The sequence below is a fragment of the Schistocerca piceifrons genome, chromosome 8 (assembly GCF_021461385.2).
Source record: "Schistocerca piceifrons isolate TAMUIC-IGC-003096 chromosome 8, iqSchPice1.1, whole genome shotgun sequence".
Classification (NCBI taxonomy): domain Eukaryota; kingdom Metazoa; phylum Arthropoda; class Insecta; order Orthoptera; family Acrididae; genus Schistocerca; species Schistocerca piceifrons.
This window is the reverse complement of record NC_060145.1, coordinates 197,412,492-197,435,360: the sequence shown is the minus strand read 5'-3', so window position 1 is coordinate 197,435,360 and position 22,869 is coordinate 197,412,492. Positions and strand designations below refer to the sequence as shown.

Here is a 22,869-nt window from a genome sequence, read left to right as displayed (position 1 = left end):
CAGTACATCGATGTTGTCGCCAGTGGTCGGCGGAAGGTGCACGTGCCCGTCGACCTGGGACCGGACCGCAGCGACGCACGGATGCACGCCAAGACCGTAGGATCCTACGCAGTGCCGTAGGGGACCGCACCGCCACTTCCCAGCAAATTAGGGACACTGTTGCTCCTGGGGTATCGGCGAGGACCATTCGCAACCGTCTCCATGAAGCTGGGCTACGGTCCCGCACACCGTTAGGCCGTCTTCCGCTCACGCCCCAACATCGTGCAGCCCGCCTCCAGTGGTGTCGCGACAGGCGTGAATGGAGGGACGGATGGAGACGTGTCGCCTTCAGCGATGAGAGTCGCTTCTGCCTTGGTCCCAATGATGGTCGTATGCGTGTTTGGCGCCGTGCAGGTGAGCGCCACAATCAGGACTGCATACGACCGAGGCACACAGGGCCAACACCCGGCATCATGGTGTGGGGAGCGATCTCCTACACTGGCCGTACACCACTGGTGATCGTCGAGGGGACACTGAATAGTGCACGGTACATCCAAACCGTCATCGAACCCATTGTTCTACCATACCTAGACCGGCAAGGGAACTTGCTGTTCCAACAGGACAATGCACGTCCGCATGTATCCCGTGCCACTCAACGTGCTCTAGAAGGTGTAAGTCAACTACCCTGGCCAGCAAGATCTCCGGATCTGTCCCCCATTGAGCATGTTTGGGACTGGATGAAGCGTCGTCTCACGCGGTCTGCACGTCCAGCACGAACGCTGGTCCAACTGAGGCGCCAGGTGGAAATGGCATGGCAAGCCGTTCCACAGGACTACATCCAGCATCTCTACGATCGTTTCCATGGGAGAATAGCAGCCTGCATTGCTGCGAAAGGTGGATATACACTGTACTAGTGCCGACATTGTGCATGCTCTGTTGCCTGTGTCTATGTGCCTGTGGTTCTGTCAGTGTGATCATGTGATGTATCTGACCCCAGGAATGTGTCAATAAAGTTTCCCCTTCCTGGGACAATGAATTCACGGTGTTCTTATTTCAATTTCCAGGAGTGTATTCCTATAACTCGTGGCGTGAAAACTGCACGCTAATTCCACTATTTAATCCCATCCTGGCATCAGAAAAAAAGTCTGTATGTCACGTCCAGCGAGCAGTGTAGACGCTCAGTGACTTGGGAAACTGGAAAAGATCCATCCGGTCAGCTAATGTCGAGATGGCTAACGGGAAATTTGAAAGAGTATCTGGTCAGCAGCACAAGGTCGACGATGTAAAGCCAGTTCGTAGTAACAATATTTGTGTTATGACAAATCAGGCAAAGGTCCCGAGTTTGAGTCTCGGTCCGGCACACAGTTTTAATCTGCCAGGAAGTTTCATATCATCGCACACTCTGCTGACTCTATTTTTGTTACTCTTTCGTTTTCAGTTCACAGTAACGTTTTAGTTACATCATACTTATAATTTCCTGCCCTGCTCCCCTTGAAAACAACCCCATATACGCTGGCTGCTGATGCAGATGTTTTTACTGAACACTTTACATTACGCCATTTTTATTAACACCGATCGACCAGTAACTGACAGGATGTTACATTTTTCGGTACTGTTTATATGGAAGAGATTATAAATGCTTAATTCTTCTGAGTTTCCTTTGATATTCTGATTTTTCGGAAATTGTACATGCTGCACTTGGAAATGAGGTGCATCGGGGGATGTACTCAATTTTCACTGCACAGTCTGATTTCCATTATTGTGACAGCATCGTACAAGCCGAAATTTTGTGCCAGATGAATTGGGGTAGACTGAACCATTTCAAACAAAAATTTATGTGTAACAGTTTTCGCCGAACGAGGTGGCCCAATGGTTAGCACACTGGATTCGCATTCGGGAGGACAACGGTTCAACCCACAGTCCGGCCATCCTGATTTAGGTTTTCCGTGATTTCCCTAAATCGTTCCAGGCTAATGCCGGGATAGTTCCTCTGAAAGGGCATGGTCGACTTCCTTCCCCGTCCTTCCCTAATCCAATGACGAGACATAACAGTTTTCATTGTCTTTTTCGTAGATACATTATACACGGTTAAAAATGTTGATTTCTCTTTCTACAAAGCAACTGTTGTGAACCTATGGTAAGAACAAATATTGTCCATGAAGTTCCATGAGATTTGCAATGTACAGGAGATCTCTGGAATGACTGTCTGAAGGACATGTAGTACAGATTCGCAGGTTGGCTGACAACTTTAACACTGTCCAGACACATTAATGTGACCGCCTGTCAGAAGCTTGAATAACACCCTTTTGCAGTGCGGAACTCTGTGTTCAGGAATAGAGTCAACGAGTTTCTCGCATGTACCGTAAACAACGTCGGGTTCAGTACCATGACGAGCTGAGCTAATTTTCTCCGCTTAGAATCCGTGGTGCGAACAGCCCTACTGAGGTATCGCAAATTTTCGACTGAGTTTAAATTCGAGGGGAGGGGGAGGGGCTGGGGGTGTGGTGGAGTGGTCAAGGGAGTACAGTAAGCTCATCCTGGTGCAGTTCGAAACACAAAGGTACACTGTGTGCTGTCTCAAGCATTGTATTGTCCTGTTCGGAGATGCTATGGTGTCGAGGAAAAACGGACTGCATGTATGGGTGCATGCGGTCCCAAATCATAGACACATTCTTGGGTTGATCCATTGTACCTCTCAGAATGACGAGATCACACAAGGAATGCCATGGACACATTACCCACACGATGCGCTCCCTCGTCTGACCTAGGCCCCTCTGACGCTGTGCACGGCATCGGCCACCTGTCTAATGGAGCATAAAACCTGATTCGTCTGAATAGGTCACCTGTCGTTGATTATTTGACGTCCAGTTGTAGTACTGACATGCAAATTCCAGCCTTCTTCGCCGATGAACAGCAATGTTTGCTGAACGATCGTTGAGGACACGACGTTGGTAGCCCTAGTATCATATGGGCGGTTAGTTGCTCAACAGTTGCACGTCTATTCGCCCGTACGCGATTCCGCTCCTCTTTCCCCCCTGGCATCTACGGCCCATGGTGCATCACTGTTGCCTAGACGCCGGTGTTGGACAGCGCCATTTTGCCATACATGGTAAACTTTAACCATGGCAGCATGCGAATGGTTTACAAATTGATCAGGTTCGCAAATGCTTCCACCCTTGTCCCGAAAGCCAATGAGCACTTCGTTTTTGACGTCAGATAAATCGCTCCGTTTGCGCATTATGACAACGACTGTGCCGTGTTCCGCACTTGTCTAATACTCTGTACACCTTCAACAGGTAGTGCTTGCTCCTGCCATTTGTGAGTGGTTATTGCAAGTTGACGTCAAACGTAAGGGGTGACCACATTAATGTAACTTAATTTGGAAAAATGAAGACACCGGACAATACAGAAAATAGTTTGTCTCCAGAAGTCGTCAAACTATTACCGTGTAACACCGCCTCTAGTCTTGCAATGGCCTTAATTCTGCGCGGAAGGCAGTCCATAAGACGCATAAAGTATGTCAGGCCCTCCCGGTTGGCCGTGCGGTCTAACGCACGGGTTTCCGGACGGGAAGGTGTGCCTGGTCCCCGACACGAATCCTCCCGGCGGATTTGTGTCGAGGTCCGGTGAACTGGACAGTCTGTGGATGGTTTTCAGGCGGTTTACCATCTGGCTCGGCGAATGCGGGCTGGTTCCCCTTATTCTGCCTCAGTTACACTATGTCGGCGATTGCTTCGCAAACAAGTTCTCCATGTACGCGTTCACCACCATTACTCTACCACGCAAACATAGGGGTTACACTCTTCTGGTGTGATACGTTCCCTGGGGGAGGGGGAGGGGGGGGGGGGGTCCACCGCGGGCCGAACTGCACAATAACCTTGGGTTCGGTGTGGGGCGTCGGAGAGGTGAAGTCGACTGCGGTAGTTGGTTGGTTGGTTGTTTCGGAGAAGGAGACCAGACAGCGAGGTCATCGGTCTCATCGGATTAGGGAAGGACGGGGAAGGAAGTCGGCCGTGCCCTTTCAAAGGAACCATCCCGGCATTTGCCGGGAGCGATTTAGGGAAATCACGGAAAACCTAAATCAGGATGGCCGGACGCGGGATTGAACCGTCGTCCTCCCGAATGCGAGTCCAGTGTCTAACCACTGCGCCTCCTCGCTCGGTACTGCGGTAGTTGTCGTGGGGTTGTGGACCACTGCGGCTGCGGCGGGGACGGAACCTCTCCGTCGTTTCTAGGTCCCCGGTCAACATACAATACAAAACAATACAAGTATGTCATGAACCAGCTGAATCTAGCTTACTGTGCGGAAAGTAAACAGATGCAACCATTTTTAAGGAACCGTAGAAGTAAAGTTATTTTTATACCGTGGCCGATAGTAGATCAAGAGTAACATTTACTTTTCATATAAGGATGATTTCTTTTGTTTGGTAGTATAGACTTGTGTACGTCTAATGTGAAATATCGTTGTTGGAGAACGATAAGTGACACCCATCCTATAGTTGCTGTAGCGACTGTAAAAGGTGCAGAACCTTTCTAATGCGATCCAATGCTGATTCAGTTGGTAGACGATGAGAACGACGGATGTGTGAGAAAAACTTAGTGTTTGCATTAGTTTTATATACAGTGACAAATGGTTTTCATTAGCTATGACTAAGTTAACAACCAAAGGTTTGTATATGCGTCAAGGTTTGTATACGCGCTGACGTAAGTACTCTTAGACTACAGTGTAACTGGCACGTAAAGATACGGAACACGACAGTTGGAGCTACAACCGAACCACAGCGGATTGGAGAAATTTTATTGACAGGTAGCAATTTTCGGTCTGCCTTTGCAAAACTGGAAATAGCATTATTCCTCAAGAGCTATTTTGGTATCTCTCCATCTAACGTTCATTATTTCACGACGTTGTACAGACTCATACATGTCGTTGCATGTCTACTACCGCGAAGAGGAAGAGCACGGTGTAGAATTGTCAAACGTGTAGTCTGAAGGTGGCCCGTCTGTGAAAAGAGTCACCAACTGTCCTAATAACTGACTTACAATTCATGCAAGACCGGAATTTGAAATCGGGACTCCGCTACTTTTGGCAAGTATTCAGCTACTGAGCTTTCAGAGCATTACTGATCAGTAGCTGACAAAAACTGTTTGCTATCACGAGCAACAGTGTATACAACGGGTCCACGAAAGGTGAGGCAAACACTTCAGAAGTAGAAGTAATCAGTAGACCTGTTATTCTGTTACTGAAGCGATCGCTCCTGGTCTGTCTCACTGTATATATATATATATATACTCATATATACACTCCTGGAAATTGAAATAAGAACACCGTGAATTCATTGTCCCAGGAAGGGGAAACTTTATTGACACATTCCTGGGGTCAGATACATCACATGATCACACTGACAGAACCACAGGCACATAGACACAGGCAACAGAGCATGCACAATGTCGGCACTAGTACAGTGTATATCCACCTTTCGCAGCAATGCAGGCTGCTATTCTCCCATGGAGACGATCGTAGAGATGCTGGATGAAGTCCTGTGGAACGGCTTGCCATGCAATTTCAAGCTGGCGCCTCAGTTGGACCAGCGTTCGTGCTGGACGTGCAGACCGCGTGAGACGACGCTTCATCCAGTCCCAAACATGCTCAATGGGGGACAGATCCGGAGATCTTGCTGGCCAGGGTAGTTGACTTACACCTTCTAGAGCACGTTGGGTGGCACGGGACACATGCGGATGTGCATTGTCCTGTTGGAACAGCAAGTTCCCTTGCCGGTCTACGAATGGTAGAACGATGGGGTCGATGACGGTTTGGATGTACCGTGCACTATTCAGTGTCCCCTCGACGATCACCAATGGCGTACGGCCAGTGTAGGAGATCGCTCCCCACACCATGATGCCGGGTGTTGGCCCTGTGTGCCTCGGTCGTATGCAGTCCTGATTGTGGCGCTCACCTGCGCGGCGCCAAACACGCATACGACCATCATTGGGACCAAGGCAGAAGCGACTCTCATCGCTGAAGGCGACACGTCTCCATCCGTCCCTCCATTCACGCCTGTCGCGACACCACTGGAGGCGGGCTGCACGATGTTGGGGCGTGAGCGGAAGACGGCCTAACGGTGTGCGGGACCGTAGCCCAGCTTCATGGAGACGGTTGCGAATGGTCCTCGCCGATACCCCAGGAGCAACAGTGTCCCTAATTTGCTGGGAAGTGGCGGTGCGGTCCCCTACGGCACTGCGTAGGATCCTACGGTCTTGGCGTGCATCCGTGCGTCGCTGCGGTCCGGTCCCAGGTCGACGGGCACGTGCACCTTCCGCCGACCACTGGCGACAACTTCGGTGTACTGTGGAGACCTCACGCCCCACGTGTTGAGCAATTCGGCGGTACGTCCACCCGGCCTCCCGCATGCGCACTATACGCCCTCGCTCAAAGTCCGTCAACTGCACACACGGTTCACGTCCACGCTGTCGCGGCATGCTACCAGTGTTAAAGACTGCGATGGAGCTCCGTATGCCACGGCAAACTGGCTGACGCTGACGGCGGCGGTGCACAAATGCTGCGCAGCTAGCGCCATTCGACGGCCAACACCGCGGTTCCTGGTGTGTCCGCTGTGCCGTGCGTGTGATCATTGCTTGTACAGCCCTCTTGCTGTGTCCGGAGCAAGTATGGTGGGTCTGACACACCGGTGTCAATGTGTTCTTTTTTCAATTTCCAGGAGTGTATTTCATTTATGGATTGTATATATGGTACTGTGCTTGATTAATTTAAAATGCCCATTTAGTTTCTGACGATAATAAGCTATTTCCGGACCTAATGGCTCCTGGAGGAGTATATACATACCCACAAATGCTGCTGTGGTGTACCTGTGATGATGTTTTATATTTGTAACATGTTAATAAATTTTATGTGTTATTTGAATGATCTAAACTTAACCTGGTTCATGCAATGTAGTAAAGTAATCTTAACGACCAACAGTAATAAGATGGTTTTCTTTATATACTTTTTGACTGTGCCCTGCTGTAACTAGATAGATACATTACTTTTAGAACTTCGTATATAATTTTAGTTTAAAATAAATTTACTTATATAAACTGTAAGTCTTGATGGTAAGTAGCCTATATACAACGATAATCTTTTTCCTGGGCGTCTTTTAATGTTGATTACAGTGTCTGTCACCGACTATTTCATTTAAGTGATGATGTTCTTAAGTGAGGTGGACGTATTAACAACATGTATTGCCCAATGTCTGATTTAGTAGTTACATTAGATCCAGGTTTGATAAATGTGTCTAGTACATTTTGTGTCGGGCCTTTTGTCTAAAGATTACCCATAATTTGATTACTTTGGTTCATACTTACAGACATTCCTTTTGTGGATAATGCAAATGGTAATTTACGTTTATGTCTCCAGTTGCTTGAGGTCTAGGTTCAGTACAGCCATGTAACTGAGTACGAGTTTCACGATTATGTTTCATATCCAAGTATACTGAACCTAAATATTTCATTGTTTTGATTACTGCTATATGTTCTCAACTATGTAAACTTAACAGCTTCACATCACACTAATGGTACAAATGGTTCTGCCCGCATCTCGTGGTCGTGCGGTAGCGTTCTCGCTTCCCACGCCCGGGTTCCCGGGTTCGATTCCCGGCGGGGTCAGGGATTTTCTCTGCCTCGTGATGGCTGGGTGTTGTGTGCTGTCCTTAGGTTAGTTAGGTTTAAGTAGTTCTAAGTTCTAGGGGACTTATGACCACAGCAGTTGAGTCCCATAGTGCTCAGAGCCAACAAATGGTTCTGAGCACTATGGAACTTAAAATCTGAGGTCATCAGTACCCTAGAACTTAGAACTACCTAAACCTAACTAACCTAAGGACATCACACACATCCATGCTCGAGGCAGGATTCGAACCTCCGACCGCAGTGATTGCGCGATTCCAGACTGAAGCGCCTAGAACCTCTCGGCCACAACGGCCGGCACATCACACTGCAGTTACAGGTTGGTTTGTACTGTTGTCTCTCTATAGAAGAAGCAATACTGGTGATATTTCATTTTTATTACTAATCTAAACGTCTCTAACGGAAAAACAGGATTTATATTGTACTTCAAGATTTCAAGAATGGTAGTATTATTGCTTGCCATATTATGGCTTTATGAGTTAACACCTCCACTTAAAATTGTTTTATCTCCATTTTAATAATCTTTTTTGTTTTGAATAAGTATTTGTTTCCTGTTTCTAGAAATCTCTTCTGTATAAATTACATGTTTTTTTTCCTTCCTTTATAGTCATCTATGATGATTACTGCTGAAAATGAAACCGGTTGAGAAGAAAAAGGCATGCATACATCCAGCAATTCAAAATGCTTTTCTATCAGTACTCGACAGCTATAAACAGTTACCTACAAAAATTTCTTAACAAGTTGACTGTTTCCCATTCACAGTATCTCTAACGTGCGAGTAGGTAGATCCTTGTTATTTTATTCACGTGGTAAGAAAAGAAAGGGTAAATATCAATATTTCGTGAAGGTCGCATTTTAAAAAGGCAAAAGATCTACCTCCATCTTAAGATATGATAGGGTATACTATATGGACATGGAAAGGCTACAATATAAGCATATAATTTTTAGTAACCAGAACAGAGATAGTAGTTGCTCAGATTTCATTTGAAATACGATATGCTGTCTTCATGCTATGCCAATAATTTCCTTTTCCTTTTATACAAGCGTATAAATGGCAAAACTGAACAAATTGGAAATGGGTCAGTTTTAACTGGTACCTCTATGGGCATTCTAATATAGCAATACGGTACTGTTACCAAGTGTGACAGACCATTCGTTGTTACGTGTAGATTTCTTATACCACGTGTACAAACACTGCGTACATTTAATGGGAAAACTCTTACTAAATTGTGCCAGGACGTACCATGGATTAGTACAAAAATGAAGTGGCAGTTTTGCAAGAACTATAGGTAAAAGCACCATGTGTCGCAGGGGTCAACATGGCACAGCTGAGGTAGTATCGTTTGTAGAATACAACACTACACATAGTGCTACAGTATAACTATGCTATGTAATACCCTGGTGGAAACCATTTACATTCATAACGTATGTGTGTCGATATTTCAGCCAGAAAACAAATGTATCCTCAGTCAAACCTCACACTGTCTCTCTCCATCATTATCATCAGCAGTTGGAAATCGACTGTGAGTTCAAGTCTGTTTAGCGTGTATTAGAGTATTCATATATGTGGATCCATGTTGTTAATGCAAGTTTTCTAGTGTCATTCAGCTACCTTCTATCATACTGACTCATCACCTCGACCTTTCGTATCTCTTGGAATACAGCAAGAACTTCGTTGACCCATTTACCAAGCAGTCTTCGGGCTACATGTCCTTTCCACACACTTTTCATCTTCATTGCAGTCATATGACGTCTTCTACTCCAGTGTACATCGTTATTACTTTGTTTCCTCTCTCTCTCCAAGTACTTATCAAAAAAATTCACAGTCATCTATTTTAATGGTTTTCGCATTAAAAACTATGGGGAAAATGTTAATACCCATACTTTCCTTTTGAGACAGATGAGAAATTAAGTTCTGAAAATTCTATTTTGTTTACCAAAAGCGTGTCTCCTTATTTTTCCTCTTGTGTTTTCATTTATTCAGTTACTTCTTTTACTGTTGATCCGAACGTTGACTTCAATTCTCTTACATATAAAAATGTGATTTCTTTGCTGTGGTAACATTTTTCGACTTATTCATTGTGCAATAATTATGGTGTTAATTGAGTAAAATCGATGAATTCTGGTAAGTGAAACCGTAACACTGATATGAATTCAGAAATACTAACAATGCGAAATAATGACTAAGTAATGAGATATAAATACTTGTTGTAGATCTTGTTACGAATCTCGATTTTGGTTCTGATCCCAGTGTAATCAGATTTTTATTTTTCTCCACATAATTGATTATTAATACATTATGGCACGGCTTTAATGAATGTTAAAAACTGCATTATGCAATATTCAGCTGTATCTGTGTATTTTATTAGAGTCACTCAATTGGATTACACCGATACAGATGTGTATTGCATTCTTAGTATTCATTGCTACTAGCTTTTCCATTTTTTTATATTTGCTATTGTGGTTATCGCAATTCACTAGTTACATATAAAACAGTAAATAATGAGCCAACATTATGGATGACTAATTGTACATCGTTAATATAACAAGGTAAAAACAATTATTTTTGAACAATTCATTACATGTCCTCCACGTATCAGATAAGATTAATTTTGTTATTCCATATTCCAGTTATGTCCCATTTCAAACTTCATGTGCAGAACCAGCACCATCTCGTACTTCAGGAATGACATGTTTGGGCAATAGAAATGAACTCAAGACGAAAACTATCATGGTAAAACTGTGTTATTGGTTTATTACATTTCATTCTCTCAACAGCGTACATAAGCTAGTTGTATATTTCCTTACTGTTGAGAGACAGCGCCAGGATACATATTAACTCAGGTTGTTACATTGCAGTCGATACATATTAATCAGGGGTGAAATGCGTCCAGTAAATGCAATAAATTAACAGTTCTTCGTTGTGAGAGAGTCTAGCACAGTTTTCTGCGCTTCTGCAGTAGGTGTCCGTCCTTTTGCATCATTACGCTCTGCTTCTGAGGGAGACGCACAGTATGTAGATGAGGCTTCACGGTTCTTCTTTGGATTCTTTCGCCTTTTCATTGTCAGCAAGGATAATCTGCATCTTCACAGCCTGAAAACAGAGGAAGAAGGTTAGTGTATAATAATAAATTTGCAGTACGCTTACATGTGGTCGTGAAACACGGAAAGATCTCAAAAAAATGGTAGGCGACGTGGGCACCAAAAAAATACGTCATCCTGGTGTTTACTTTGCATGTCCACTGACACTCAACATTTTCGGTCCTTGAGATGTATTGTTTGTGTTGGTCGCTCAACTAAACTGAAATCTGTATCTGTCACTCTTGCAACGAAGAAATATTTTGGTACCTTTATTTTTATTCAGTGATGATGTAAATGCTTTGTGATCACAGACTGGCTACATTTATTACGTTCAGGGTCAAATGCCCGTCCTTATACCAATCGCCGATCACCCGCTCGTGTTACTGTGTTTCACTTCAGTCTTCTGGCATTTCAAATCCTATAACAAACAGCATCGTCTACGAAAATCCTCCTGGAGCTGCTGACGTTATCCAATAAGTCATTTAAATGTAATGCAGGCTGTAATAGCTCTATAGCACTCCCTTTGGGGTACTCGCGAGATTACCTTTAAATCTATCTATTTCGCCCCATTAATAAAAATATATTGAGTGCTGCTTATTAGAAAGCTGTGAATGTACCGACAAATGTGGTCCGATATTGTATTTTGTTCACCAAACAACACTGCGAAGCAATATCACGCGCTTTCCACAAGTCAAGGAGAGTGGCATCCATTTGAGTGTCTTTCTGTACAAATCTCTGATATCATGGATGGACAAAGAGAGATATGTTTCTCAAGATCGCTGTTGACGAAATACATGTTCGCTTTTATAAAGGATATTTCTGTTCTCCAGAAACGTCATGGTGCATGAGCATAGAAAATGTGCCATATTGCTACGGCAGACTGACTTCAGTGATGTAGGAGTGTAATTACGTGCACCAGTTTGACAACCCTTCTTAACAACAGCAACGACATATGCTTTCGTGCAATCCTTGGTAGCTTTCATTGGTCAAGCACCCTACGATAAACGAAGGGGATAAATGTCACTCGCTTAATCTCTGTAGACTCTCACGGGAAGCTCTGAGCGACTGTAGTTAATTTTATTTCCTGTAATCTCTTATCTAATACACTGCCATTTCGGCCTTAGCGGACGACCTTCCTCGGTAAAACAATTTCGGAATACTGAATTCAGGTTTTGGCCTTCTCTCTGTCCTTCCGTTTCGGCGTCATTATGGTCACTGAGCGACTGAATAAACGATTTAGATCCATATAATGACTTTATATGAGACGAAGATTTCTTACGCTCTTTAGTCAGGTTGGTTACCTAAGTTTTACTGCCAGATTCTTTCAATGCTTCTCGCATTGCTCTCCTAAAGTTAATTTTCTCTTTTTATTCAGAATTAATTTCTCAATTAGATGCCGAATTAATCAGTGACGAAGTTCTCTTTGCCTCTGAACTAATTTTTAATAATCCCTCACACTCTTGCTCAGCACTTACGTGTCTATCGTTGAAATATTGTATGTCTATGATCCAACATTACTGACACTTATCTTTGCTGCCCTTTACGACAATCATGTTGTGTAGAAACAGTATTGGCCTGCAAAATAAACGTGTTTTGCAGGGCATCATAGATGTGAGGGGCAAGAAACGGTTTTTGGCTCTGATATTTACGCAGCCCTGCATGAAAATTGTGTTGGTGTAGTATCAGCCTTGTTTATCAACAAGCTTTGCATGGTGGTCTGTACATCAGGGACAAAAGAATTATTTTTAAGACTCTGATGTGCCTTCCCCTGCAGAACAGACGATGTTGGAATAGTATTGGCCTGTTTTATTGAACTGTACTGCAGGGGATACACGTGCTGATGACCATGCATGGGGACAGATTGAGATGGATAGAGGAGAGAATGAACATGCCGATGGGGAGCAGAAACTGTAGATGCAGAGGGGAGGCATGGGTTGTGAATGGGTAGGTGGAAGGTGTAAAGGGGCAGTGAGCAAGTGGAAAAGGGAGGAGGCAGAGATAGAAAGAGGGGGGAGGAGGAGGAGGAGGAGGAGATGGTCAGAGGGAGGGGGGAGGAAGATCTGGTTAGAGAGAGAGAGGGAGAGAGGGATGGAGGACATGGACAAAAAGAGATGGAGGAGATGAAGAGTGGGGAGGAGGAGGTAGACAGATGGGGGTGAGAGGATGAGGTGGACAGGCATGTGGAGGAAGGAGATGACACAGAGTGAAGGAGAAGTTGGTGTGTTTAACGTATTTGTTGTAGGCATACCAGGTGAAGCCACAGGAAAAAGCCTGTATTCATGTATGTAAATATTACTGTTTTCTTACATTTGTACACTTACATGTTTCCGGATGTATTTCACAGCTGTTATTAGGAGATGTATTTCCTTTTGTATGTAAAACTGAGAAGCATTCTGTCCAACCTCAATGGTTCATACATGGGGGATCATAAATGCGGTTGATAGCAAGAGGTGGCGGCAAGTCCCTCACAGCCTAGGAGGTAAAAACGCGTAGAAGGAAAAGGTGGGTAAGTGAGAGTTAATGCACCAACTATAGGACTGTCATTAGTCGTGAAGAAGACAAATAGTTGTGAGAAGAGGCTAAATTACCCACAAATTATCTTAAATGAGTCTCAGGAGGAAATGTTACTGGTATGTGACAATGTGGCATGTTGTGGCTACCTTTGTATTATTTCTCTGTCACCAATTAGTACATATAAGTGTTATTAGCGTTATATGTTAAACGAACCAGTGTTTTCGTGGCAGTTGATTAATGGAAGTATTAAACTAATGTCCACAGCTCGTATCTAGTGGTTAGCATTTCTGCGTCAGATTGTGAAACCCAGATTCGATTCTCATCAGGATTGGAGATTTTCTTCAATCATTGCATCTCATCTTAATCACAAAGACCTACAAGTCGCCGAAGTGGCGTCAAATACAGAGACTGGCTCCGCAGCCGAACAAACAAAGTATCAAACGACGTCTCCCAGTCAATAGCGACATAAGATCATCAAGCTGATGTGTGTCTGGCATACATGATTGACTTACATCACGTTACCTACTGTATGTTAGGTTCCTACTCCTAGTTTCAGTCTACTGACTGGTTTGATGCGGCCCGCCACAAATTCCTTTCCTGTGCTAACCTCTTCATCTCAGAGTAGCACTTGCAACCTACGTCCTCAATTATTTGCTTGACGTATTCCAATCTCTGTCTTCCTCTACAGTTTTTGGCCTCTACAGCTCCCTCTAGTACCATGGAAGTCATTCCCTCATGTCTTAGCAGATGTCCTATCATCCTGTCCCTTCTCCTTATCAGTGTTTTCCACATTTTCCTTTCCTCTCCGATTCTGCGTAGAACCTCCCCATTCCTTAGCTTATCAGTCCACCTAATTATCAACATTCGTCTATAGCAGCACATCTCAAATGCTTAGATTCTCTTCTGTTCCGGTTTTCCCACAGTCCATGTTTCACTACCATACAATGCTGTACTCCACACGTACATCCTCAGAAATTTCTTCCTCAAATTAAGGCCAGTATTTGATATTAGTAGACTTCTCTTGGCCATAAATGCCTTTTTTCCCATAGCGAGTCTGCTTTTGATGTCCTCCTTGCTCCGTCCCTCATTGGTTATTTTACTGCCTAGGTAGCAGAATTCTTCAACTTCATTGACTTCGTGACCATCAATCCTGATATCAAGTTTCTCGCTGTTCTCATTTCTACTACTTCTCATTACCTTCGTCTTTCTCCGATTTACTCTCAAACCATACTGTGTACTCATTAGACTATTCATTCCGTTCAGCAGATCATTTAATTCTTCTTCACTTTCACTCAGGATAGCAATGTCATCAGCGAATCGTATCATTGATATCCTTTCACCTTGTATTTTAATTCCACTCCTGAACCATTCTTTTATTTCCATCATTGCTTCCTCGATGTACAGATTGAAGAGTAGGGCGAAAGGCTACAGCCTTGTCTTACACCCTTCTTAATACGAGCACTTCGTTCCTGATCGTCCACTCTTATTGTTCCCTCTTGGTTGTTGCACATATTGTATATGACCCGTCTCTCCCTATAGCTTACCCCTACTTTTTTCAGAATCTCGAGCAGCTTGCACCATTTTATATTGTCGAACGCTTTTTCCAGGTCGACAAATCCTATGAAAGTGTCTTGATTTTTCTTTAGCCTTGCTTCCATTATTAGCCGTAACGTCAGAATTGCCTGTCTCGTCCCTTTAATTTTCCTAAAGCCAAACTGATCGTCACCTAGTGCATTCTCAGTTTTCTTTTCCATTCTTCTGTATATTATTCTTGTAAGCAGCTTCGATGCATGAGCTGTTAAGCTGATTGTGCGATATTTCTCGCATATGTCAGCTCTTGCCGTCTTCGGAATTGAGTGGATGATGCTTTTCCGAAAGTCAGATGGTATATCGCCAGACTCATATATTCTACACACCAACGTAAATAGTCGTTTTGTTGACGCTTCCCCCAATGATTTTAGAAATTCTGATGGAATGTTATCTATCCCTTCTGCCTTATTTGACCGTAAGTCCTCCAAAGCTCTTTTAAATTCCGATTCTAATACTGGATCCCCTATCTCTTCTAAATCGACTCCTGTCTCTTCTTATATCACTTCAGACAGATCTTCACCCTCATAGAGGCATTCAATGTATTCTTTCCAGCTATCTGCTCTCTCCTCTGCATTTAACAGTGGAATTCCCGTTGCACTCTTAATGTTACCACCGTTGCTTTTAATGTCACCAAAGGTTGTTCTGACTTTCCTGTACGCTGAGTCTATCCTTCCGACAATCATATATTTTTCGATGTCTTCACATTTTTACTGCAGCCTTTTCGTCTTAGCTTCCCTGCACTTCCTACTTATTTCATTCCTCAGCGACTATTATTTCTGTATTCCTGATTTTCCCGGAACATGTTTGTACTTCCTCCTTTCATCAATCAGCTGAAGTATATCTTCTGTTACCCATGGTTTTTTCGCAGCTACCTTCTTTGTACCTATGTGTTCCTTCCCAACTTCTGTGATGGCCCATTCCTCTTCAACTGTACTGCATACTGCGCTATTCCTTATTGCTGTATCTATAGCGTTAGAGAGCTTCAAACGTATCTCGTCATTCCTTAGTACTTCCGTATCCCACTTCTTTGCGTATTGATTCTTCCTGACTAATGTCTTGAACTTCAGCTTACTCTTCATCACTACTATATTGTGATCTGAGTCTATATCTGCTCCTATATCTGATTTCGGAATCTCTGTCTGACCATGATGTAATCTAATTGAAATCTTCCCGTATGTCCCGGCCTTTTCCAAGTATACCTCCTCCTCTTGTGATTCTTGAACAGGGTATTCGGTATTATTAGCTGAAACTTGTTACAGAACTCAATTAGTCTTTCTCCTCTTTCATTCCTTGTCCCAAGCCCATATTCTCCTGTAACCTTTTCTTCTACTCCTTCCCCTACAACTGCATTCCTGTCGCCCATGACTATTAGATTTTCGTCCCCCTTTACACACTGCATTACCCTTTCAATATCCTCATATACTTTCTCTATCTGTTCATCTTCAGCTTGCGACGTCGGCATGTATACCTGAACTATCGTTGTCGGTGTTGGTCTGCTGTCGATTCTGATTAGAACAACCCGGTCACTGAACTGTTCACAGTATCACACCCTCTGCCCTACCTTCCTATTCATAACGAATCCTACACCTGTTATACCATTTTCTGCTGCTGTTGATATTACCCGATACTCATCTGACCAGAAATCCTTGTCTTCCTTCCACTTCACTTCACTGACCCCTACTGTATCTACATTGAGCCTTTGCATTTCCCTTTTCAGATTTTCTAGTTTCACTACCACGTTTAAGCTACTGACATTCCACGCCCCGACTCGTAGAACGTTATCTATTCGTAGATTATTCAATGTTTTTTTCATGGTAACCTCCCCCTTGGCAGTCCCCTCCCGGAGATCCGAATGGGGGACTATTCCGGAATCGTTTGCCAATGGAGAGATCATCATGACACTTCTTCAATTACAGGCCACATGTCCTGTGGATACACGTTACGTGTCTTTAATGCAGTGGTTTCCATTGCTTTCTGCATCCTCATGCCGTTGATCATTGCAGATTCTTCCGCCTTTAGGGGCAATTTCCCACCCCTAGGACAAGAGAGTGCCCTGAACCTCTATGCGCTCCTCCGCCCTCTTTGACAAGGCCGTTGGCAGAATGAGGCTGAGTTCTTATGCCGGAAGTCTTCGGCCGCCAATGCTGATTATTTATCAAAATTTAGGCACTGGCGGGGATCGAACGCGGGACTGAAGACGTTTTGATTATGAATCAAAGACGCTACCCCCTTTTTTTTTTAGACGCTACCCCCTTTTTTTTAATTTTTGAGCACTATTTTTTCCCCCTTTTTTTAGATGCTACCCCTTGTTTTTTTTGTTTTTTCTTTTTTTAGATGCTACCCCCTTTTGGACCACTTTTTTCCCTTAAAAAGACCCTTAGGAAAATGGAACTAAGAAAATAAATAAATAAAAATAATAAAAAATAAAAAAAAACCTAAGTGCCACCGCCACTTGTCATCCTATAACAAAAAAAATCTGATCCACTTCAGGCGTTGGCTCCTGAGTAAACCCACCCCAGAGAGCTGCCTATAGACCATAGGAAGTATGGGAATCAAGGTTAGGGCTATTCGTTGCCACTTTTTCTTATTTTTTTATGTGATTACATTTAGGGAGCGTGTACAAATGAGAATTCTAGTAACTAAGTGTTACAAGTAAGTGTTACAACAACACAGGTGGCATAAAAGAGTAATCAAAAAAAAATAAAAATATAAACCACTGATGTAATTCTAACTAAAAGGTTCTTCAATAATGTAACTGGTTCCACTTGGAGCCTTGCCATCGTTATTTGAAATCTCCAATAGCGCCTTTGAATGGCATCTGCAACGGAGGCATTCTGCTTCGCTAGTGCCTCAAGGAAAACAGTATCCTTGCAGCAGCTTGTCTCTTCCTTTGGTCATGGCTGACAAGGCAGAACGTTGAGCCGTTAGTGTGATGCGGCACAGCACATTAACCACAGCCTGGCACTCCCCAGCTGAGTGGGGGGTTAACGAAAACGCTGCGTAAATAATTTGCGAAGAGCGTACGGTATTTCGGTGTGCGTTCGAGGGCATTGTGAGCATGTTGTAGGAACCACCAGTAATCAAGCTGCTCTTTCTCTCCGTCGCTAAAGATGTAGGCGACGGTAAGTCCCTTGAACCATGTAAGCGCATGATATCTTGCAGCCGGAAAGTAAGTTTCATCGGGACAGAGTAGGGTCTGCGGGTCAATCATGTCAGGTGTGACCCGGAGGTAACAAGCCAGTATCTTCTGTGTTAGTCGCCAAACTCCGGACGATGATGCGCAAGTAAAACGATGTTCATCGGTATCCAAAAGGTGACAATCTGGGCAATAAGGGGAGTCTGCCAGTCCAATAGTGTGAAGTCGCTGGCGTGTGGCATATTTTTTGTTGGCGATCTGATACCACTTCGAACGCACCGTGGATGACAGAAAGTGGTGGTGTATCGTTTTCCACACTCTTGGTCAGTGAAACGTAGGGTACTTGTTTTCCACCACGTTATGGTGAACAGCCCGCAGAAGGTTGGTATAAAAATCTGTCGTCTTCGGTGGACGTGTGGCGCAGAGGTTCAAGCTGACATAGCTGTAATCAAGAATGAAGGTCGACACATGGGAGAGCTGTGGTGCGACGTGCGCAACCGACACCGGCGGGACGTTAGAGGCTGGCATCAGAACCTGTAGTAAACGACCCGTGAGAGAGGTATATTGACTTTTCCATCGTTTCCTCATGTTGCTCATGTAAAGGGCAGCTGCTCTCGCCCTGACGTTGACCAATCCCAGCCCTCCTTTGTGGACTGGGAGGGTAAGAGTGTCGTATCGTACTTTAAAGATATGACCTGCGGAAACGTAGTAACTGAAGGCCGCCTGAAGCCGGCGACCTATCTGCAGCGGTAGTGGGAGGACCTGTGCCACGTGGTTGAGTTTGGATGCTACGTGGAGGTTCAAGTATTCAACACGTTGTAGCTGATTCAAGTCCCGGAGCAGGTTCTGTCGCACCATTGCGCGTATGATCTGTAATAACCGTCGGTAGTTTGCTGCAGCTGTTTTACGTACATCTTTCTTGAACGTGATGCCCAAATATCGCAGATCAGAAACTGGTGGGAGGGGAGCGAGGGCTTCCGATCCGAGACCACGCCCAATGTCCAACGCCGCCGACTTGTTGATGTTCAGAAGACTGCCTGCAGCCTGTCCGTATCGCTCAATCCAGGTTAGTACGCTTTGAACTTCGTCATTGGAACGAACCAGCAGTAGCAGGTCGTCAGCGTATGTCCTATAGCGAAAGGTGACGTCCCGCAGCGTGATACCAGATAGGCGGTGGTTAAGGCCCCCTAGGAGTGGCTCGAGTGCGATTGCATAAAGATAGGTAGAAAGGGGACATCCCTGTCGTAGAGACCTCTTAATGGGTACTGGTCCTACCGTCCTTCCATTGACCTGGACGTGTGAGCTGGCTGCGGTCCAAAGACGCCGTAGGGTGTCGATGAGGCCCGGGGGGAATCCCATACAGTCCATCACTCGTAGGAGGAAGATTTGGTGCACTCTATCAAAGGCGCGGTTGAAATCGACGGAGACGATCGCCGCTCTCAGACGGCACGCAGAAGCGATCGCTATTAAGTCCCTGCAGTCACCGGTGGCCGTGTGTATGTTGGCTTCTCCCCCCTGCGACGTCTGTTCTGGAGCGAGGATCATCGGCAAAGTCGTCTTAATACGGCTCGCCATAATCCTGGTGAAAATCTTGTAATCGGCGTTCAACATTGTAAGCGGCCGATAGTCGTTAATCGATAGCCCTCCACCTGGCTTGTGTACTGGTATGAGGAGACCTTCTACAAACGCTGGCGGCACAACACAGTCTGGAGACATAAGTTCTCGGAACATTATAACCCAGCGAGGCATCATGATGTCACGGAAAGTCCGGTAAAATTCGATGGGCAATCCATCAGGTCCTGGAGATTTATTGGCCGCACCTTTATCCACGGCGTCTTCGACTTCTTCGAGTGAGATTTCCTCTGTTAGTGCATTCACGGTAGCCTCGTCGATAGTACGTGTTATCTGCTGTAACACTTCAGTAGTGGCCTCGTCAATGACGGTTCTTTCCTTGTAAATATGACGAAAATGATCCTCCACCGCCTTTACTATGGTTGCTTGGGTCGTACATAAGCGACCGTCGTGTGTCCTGAGTTGTGTGATTAAATGTTGACGTTGTCGGCGCTTATCCGCCACAACGTGGTGCATAGTGGGTTCCTCTGCAACCGTTCGGTCGTGCCGTCGCGAGCGGACTACTGCACCTTCTAGTCGACGCTTCGTCAATGATAGTATGTGAGCCTTGATTCTGCTTTGGTCATGTTGTCCCTCCGGGGAAGGGGGTAAGGCGTCGAGGTCCCTGAGTGCCGCGTAGTAAAAATCGAGGGTCTGTCGGTGCCACGCAGTCACGTCCTTGCCATATCGCATAAGTGTCCTACGGATTGCTGGTTTGGCACAGAGGAGCCACCACTCCAGGGTCGAGGTGTATCGTGGGTGGCGGCGTTCACAGTCAGTCCACGTTGCTGCAACTTGCCGACGGCAATCCAGGTCCTGGAGATGAGTTATGTTGAGCTTCCAAAAGCCATTGCTGCGCCAGACTTGTTGGGGGCGTAGGTGTATAGTGCAGATATAGGCACTGTGATCGGAATAGGCTTGAGGCCATAATTCGGCGCCCACCACACCTTGTGTGAGATCTTGTGACACATATATGCGGTCAAGTCGGCTGGCCGAATGACTGGTAAGATGAGTGTGGCCAGAGCGGTTACCGTGGACTTTTTTCCACGTGTCGCACAAGTGAAGTTCTTGGATCATCGCACCCAGTTCCGGACAAGGCATGTAATGTGGGATTTGGTCCTTGGGGTGAAGTACGCAATTAAAATCGCCGGCGAAGACGCTGTGGTCGTATCGTCCAAGGAAAAGGGGAGCGACATCTGTGGAGTAGAATCTGGCGCGGTCGTGACGTCTTGTGGTACCCGACGGCGCGTAAACATTAATGAATCAGGTGTTGAGTGCCGTAAATGCTATTCCTCGTGCGGAGGGAAGAAACGTGACGTCGGTAACTTCAATACCTTCACGCACTAATATCGCCACTCCGGTTTCTGCAGGGCTACCGGGCGTCAAATGTGTGGCGTAACCGTAAAAGTGCGGGAGTGCAGTCGTTTTCACTTCTTGTAGGAAAGCAAAGTCAACTCCCATGGCTCGTATGGTTTCTTTCAAAAGTTGGATCTTGACAGGAGAACTGATCATGTTGATATTCATTGTCGCCAGGCGGTATGCCTGGCAACGCGTTGTTTGGGCGAGGTTATCCATGTTGAAGTTGGAGAGAAGCGAACATCGGAAGTAATGTCACCCCCCTCCAAACGCGGTCCTCCCTGTGCTGCTTATGCTGCATGATCCGGCGGCGCCTCAGCTGGCCGCGGGTCGGGATCTTGTGTCTCGACGTCCTCGGCCCACGAAGCGGGCGCGGATGTCTGTTCATGTTCCATAGCCTCGGAATGTTTGGTAGTAAGGGACCGGGCGACTTCGCTGCCTGCACTGGTACCTTCCCGCTGCTCACTGTTTCTGTCAATGGGCTGATGTTCGAAAGCTGTATGTTTTTCTGTCTGTTCTGCAAGGTTGGAGTCAGTGGAAACAGCCCCAGCTTCGCGGCTGGCTTCTTGAGGGGTCAGTTGTTCTTCCCCGGCCGAATGCGAACCGCTGTGTTCCGACACGGTCCGACGACGGTGCTTTCGGCGTTTCGGTGATCGCTGTTTCCGTACATGGCCTTCATTGTCAGAAGACGGCACTGACTCACGCTCCGCCGGAACAAACGCTTCGGTCGGTACAATAAGGGAATCAATTGCCATCTTGCCGGCGTCAATATCTGTCGCGTTCGGTAGCTCCAGAGTCGTAGTACTATTTTCCACCACTGGCCAGGTCGGCGGATCATCCAGGTTTTTGTCCGTGGAAGGTGATTCTAGTACCGCTGAAGCGGTCGGCCGTGTCTGTTGTGTGGAGAACGTCGTGAGTGCCGCCGCGTAAGTCACGGGTAGAACAGTCTTCGCCGCTGGTGGTGCAACGTCCTTCGGTGGGAGTTGTGTTATCCGACGCTGGAGGCACTCGGAACGAAGGTGTCCTTCTTTGCCGCATCCGGAACACGTCCCCTAGACCACGGGTACAACCTATTCCTAGCATGTGAACCCAAAACTGAGAGTCTTTATTTCAACAGTTAATTTTATTAATTGTTGAAGTGATTAAAGTTTAGAGTAAAATCAGTTTTCCAAAGTAAGAGAAAGCGTAGTCCTCACTGTAACGCGTGTCCAGAAATTTACTGTAGATCGTAAATGATTTACCCTTACTTAGATGTGTAACCCCCTTACTGCACCGACGCTGAGGTTTGATTGAAGCGCTGGGAGTGGTCGGCCACAGTTTGAAAAGAGGACGTGACGGGCCACGGGGGGTGAGTTCGCGTAGCGGAGTTGCAGTGGCGGCGCTTCTGTATCGGACGTCGCTGCCGGGGGGGTCTTCCCTGTAATGGTGTTTGGCAGTGGTCACGAAGCAGACGCTGCCGCTCTTCGTGGGCTGTTTATACACGCCTGTACCCGCCGTGGCCTGTCCTGGGGATGGTTCGGTGCTTGATGCCATCCTCTGCCTTTGCTGTTGCCCACTGGAGATTGTGTTAAATGCTGCACTGCCTTGCTACTGCAGAATTGCCCATGAAGCGCGTTTATGGCGCTGAAATCATTTTGCCCGATACTAGCTGTGTTGCTCTTGTAGTTCCCTACTTGTTATCTGAAAGTTGTGCTTGTATGGTTTAAAATCTTTGACTGTCATCTGATTTTTGGGGACATCACAGATTAGGTAGAAATGTCAGTCATAGTAAGGGCTTTTAATAATGTGTTAAAGGCCATTACTTCTTTGGATCTGAGATCTTCATAAAGTTAACTGAGTTGATTCCTTACAAGCCGTTACAGCACATGTGTCTTAGTTTAAGGTTTTAAAGGAAAGGGGGAGGTTTTGATACAAAATCAACCTCC

General features: G+C 45.5%; 1 protein-coding gene across 1 annotated transcript in view; it reads right to left on the bottom strand.

Annotated features, from left to right (window-relative positions):
• Positions 1–10,450: 10,450 nt before the first annotated feature.
• The window catches only part of LOC124711853 (sodium-coupled monocarboxylate transporter 1-like), a 213,702-nt gene continuing 201,283 nt past the window's right edge, over positions 10,451–22,869 (bottom strand). The window contains exon 15 of the mRNA XM_047242080.1: positions 10,451–10,750. Within this exon, the coding sequence (XP_047098036.1) occupies positions 10,685–10,750 (66 nt within the window). The 3' untranslated portion in view covers positions 10,451–10,684. The remainder of the gene's footprint in view (positions 10,751–22,869) is intronic.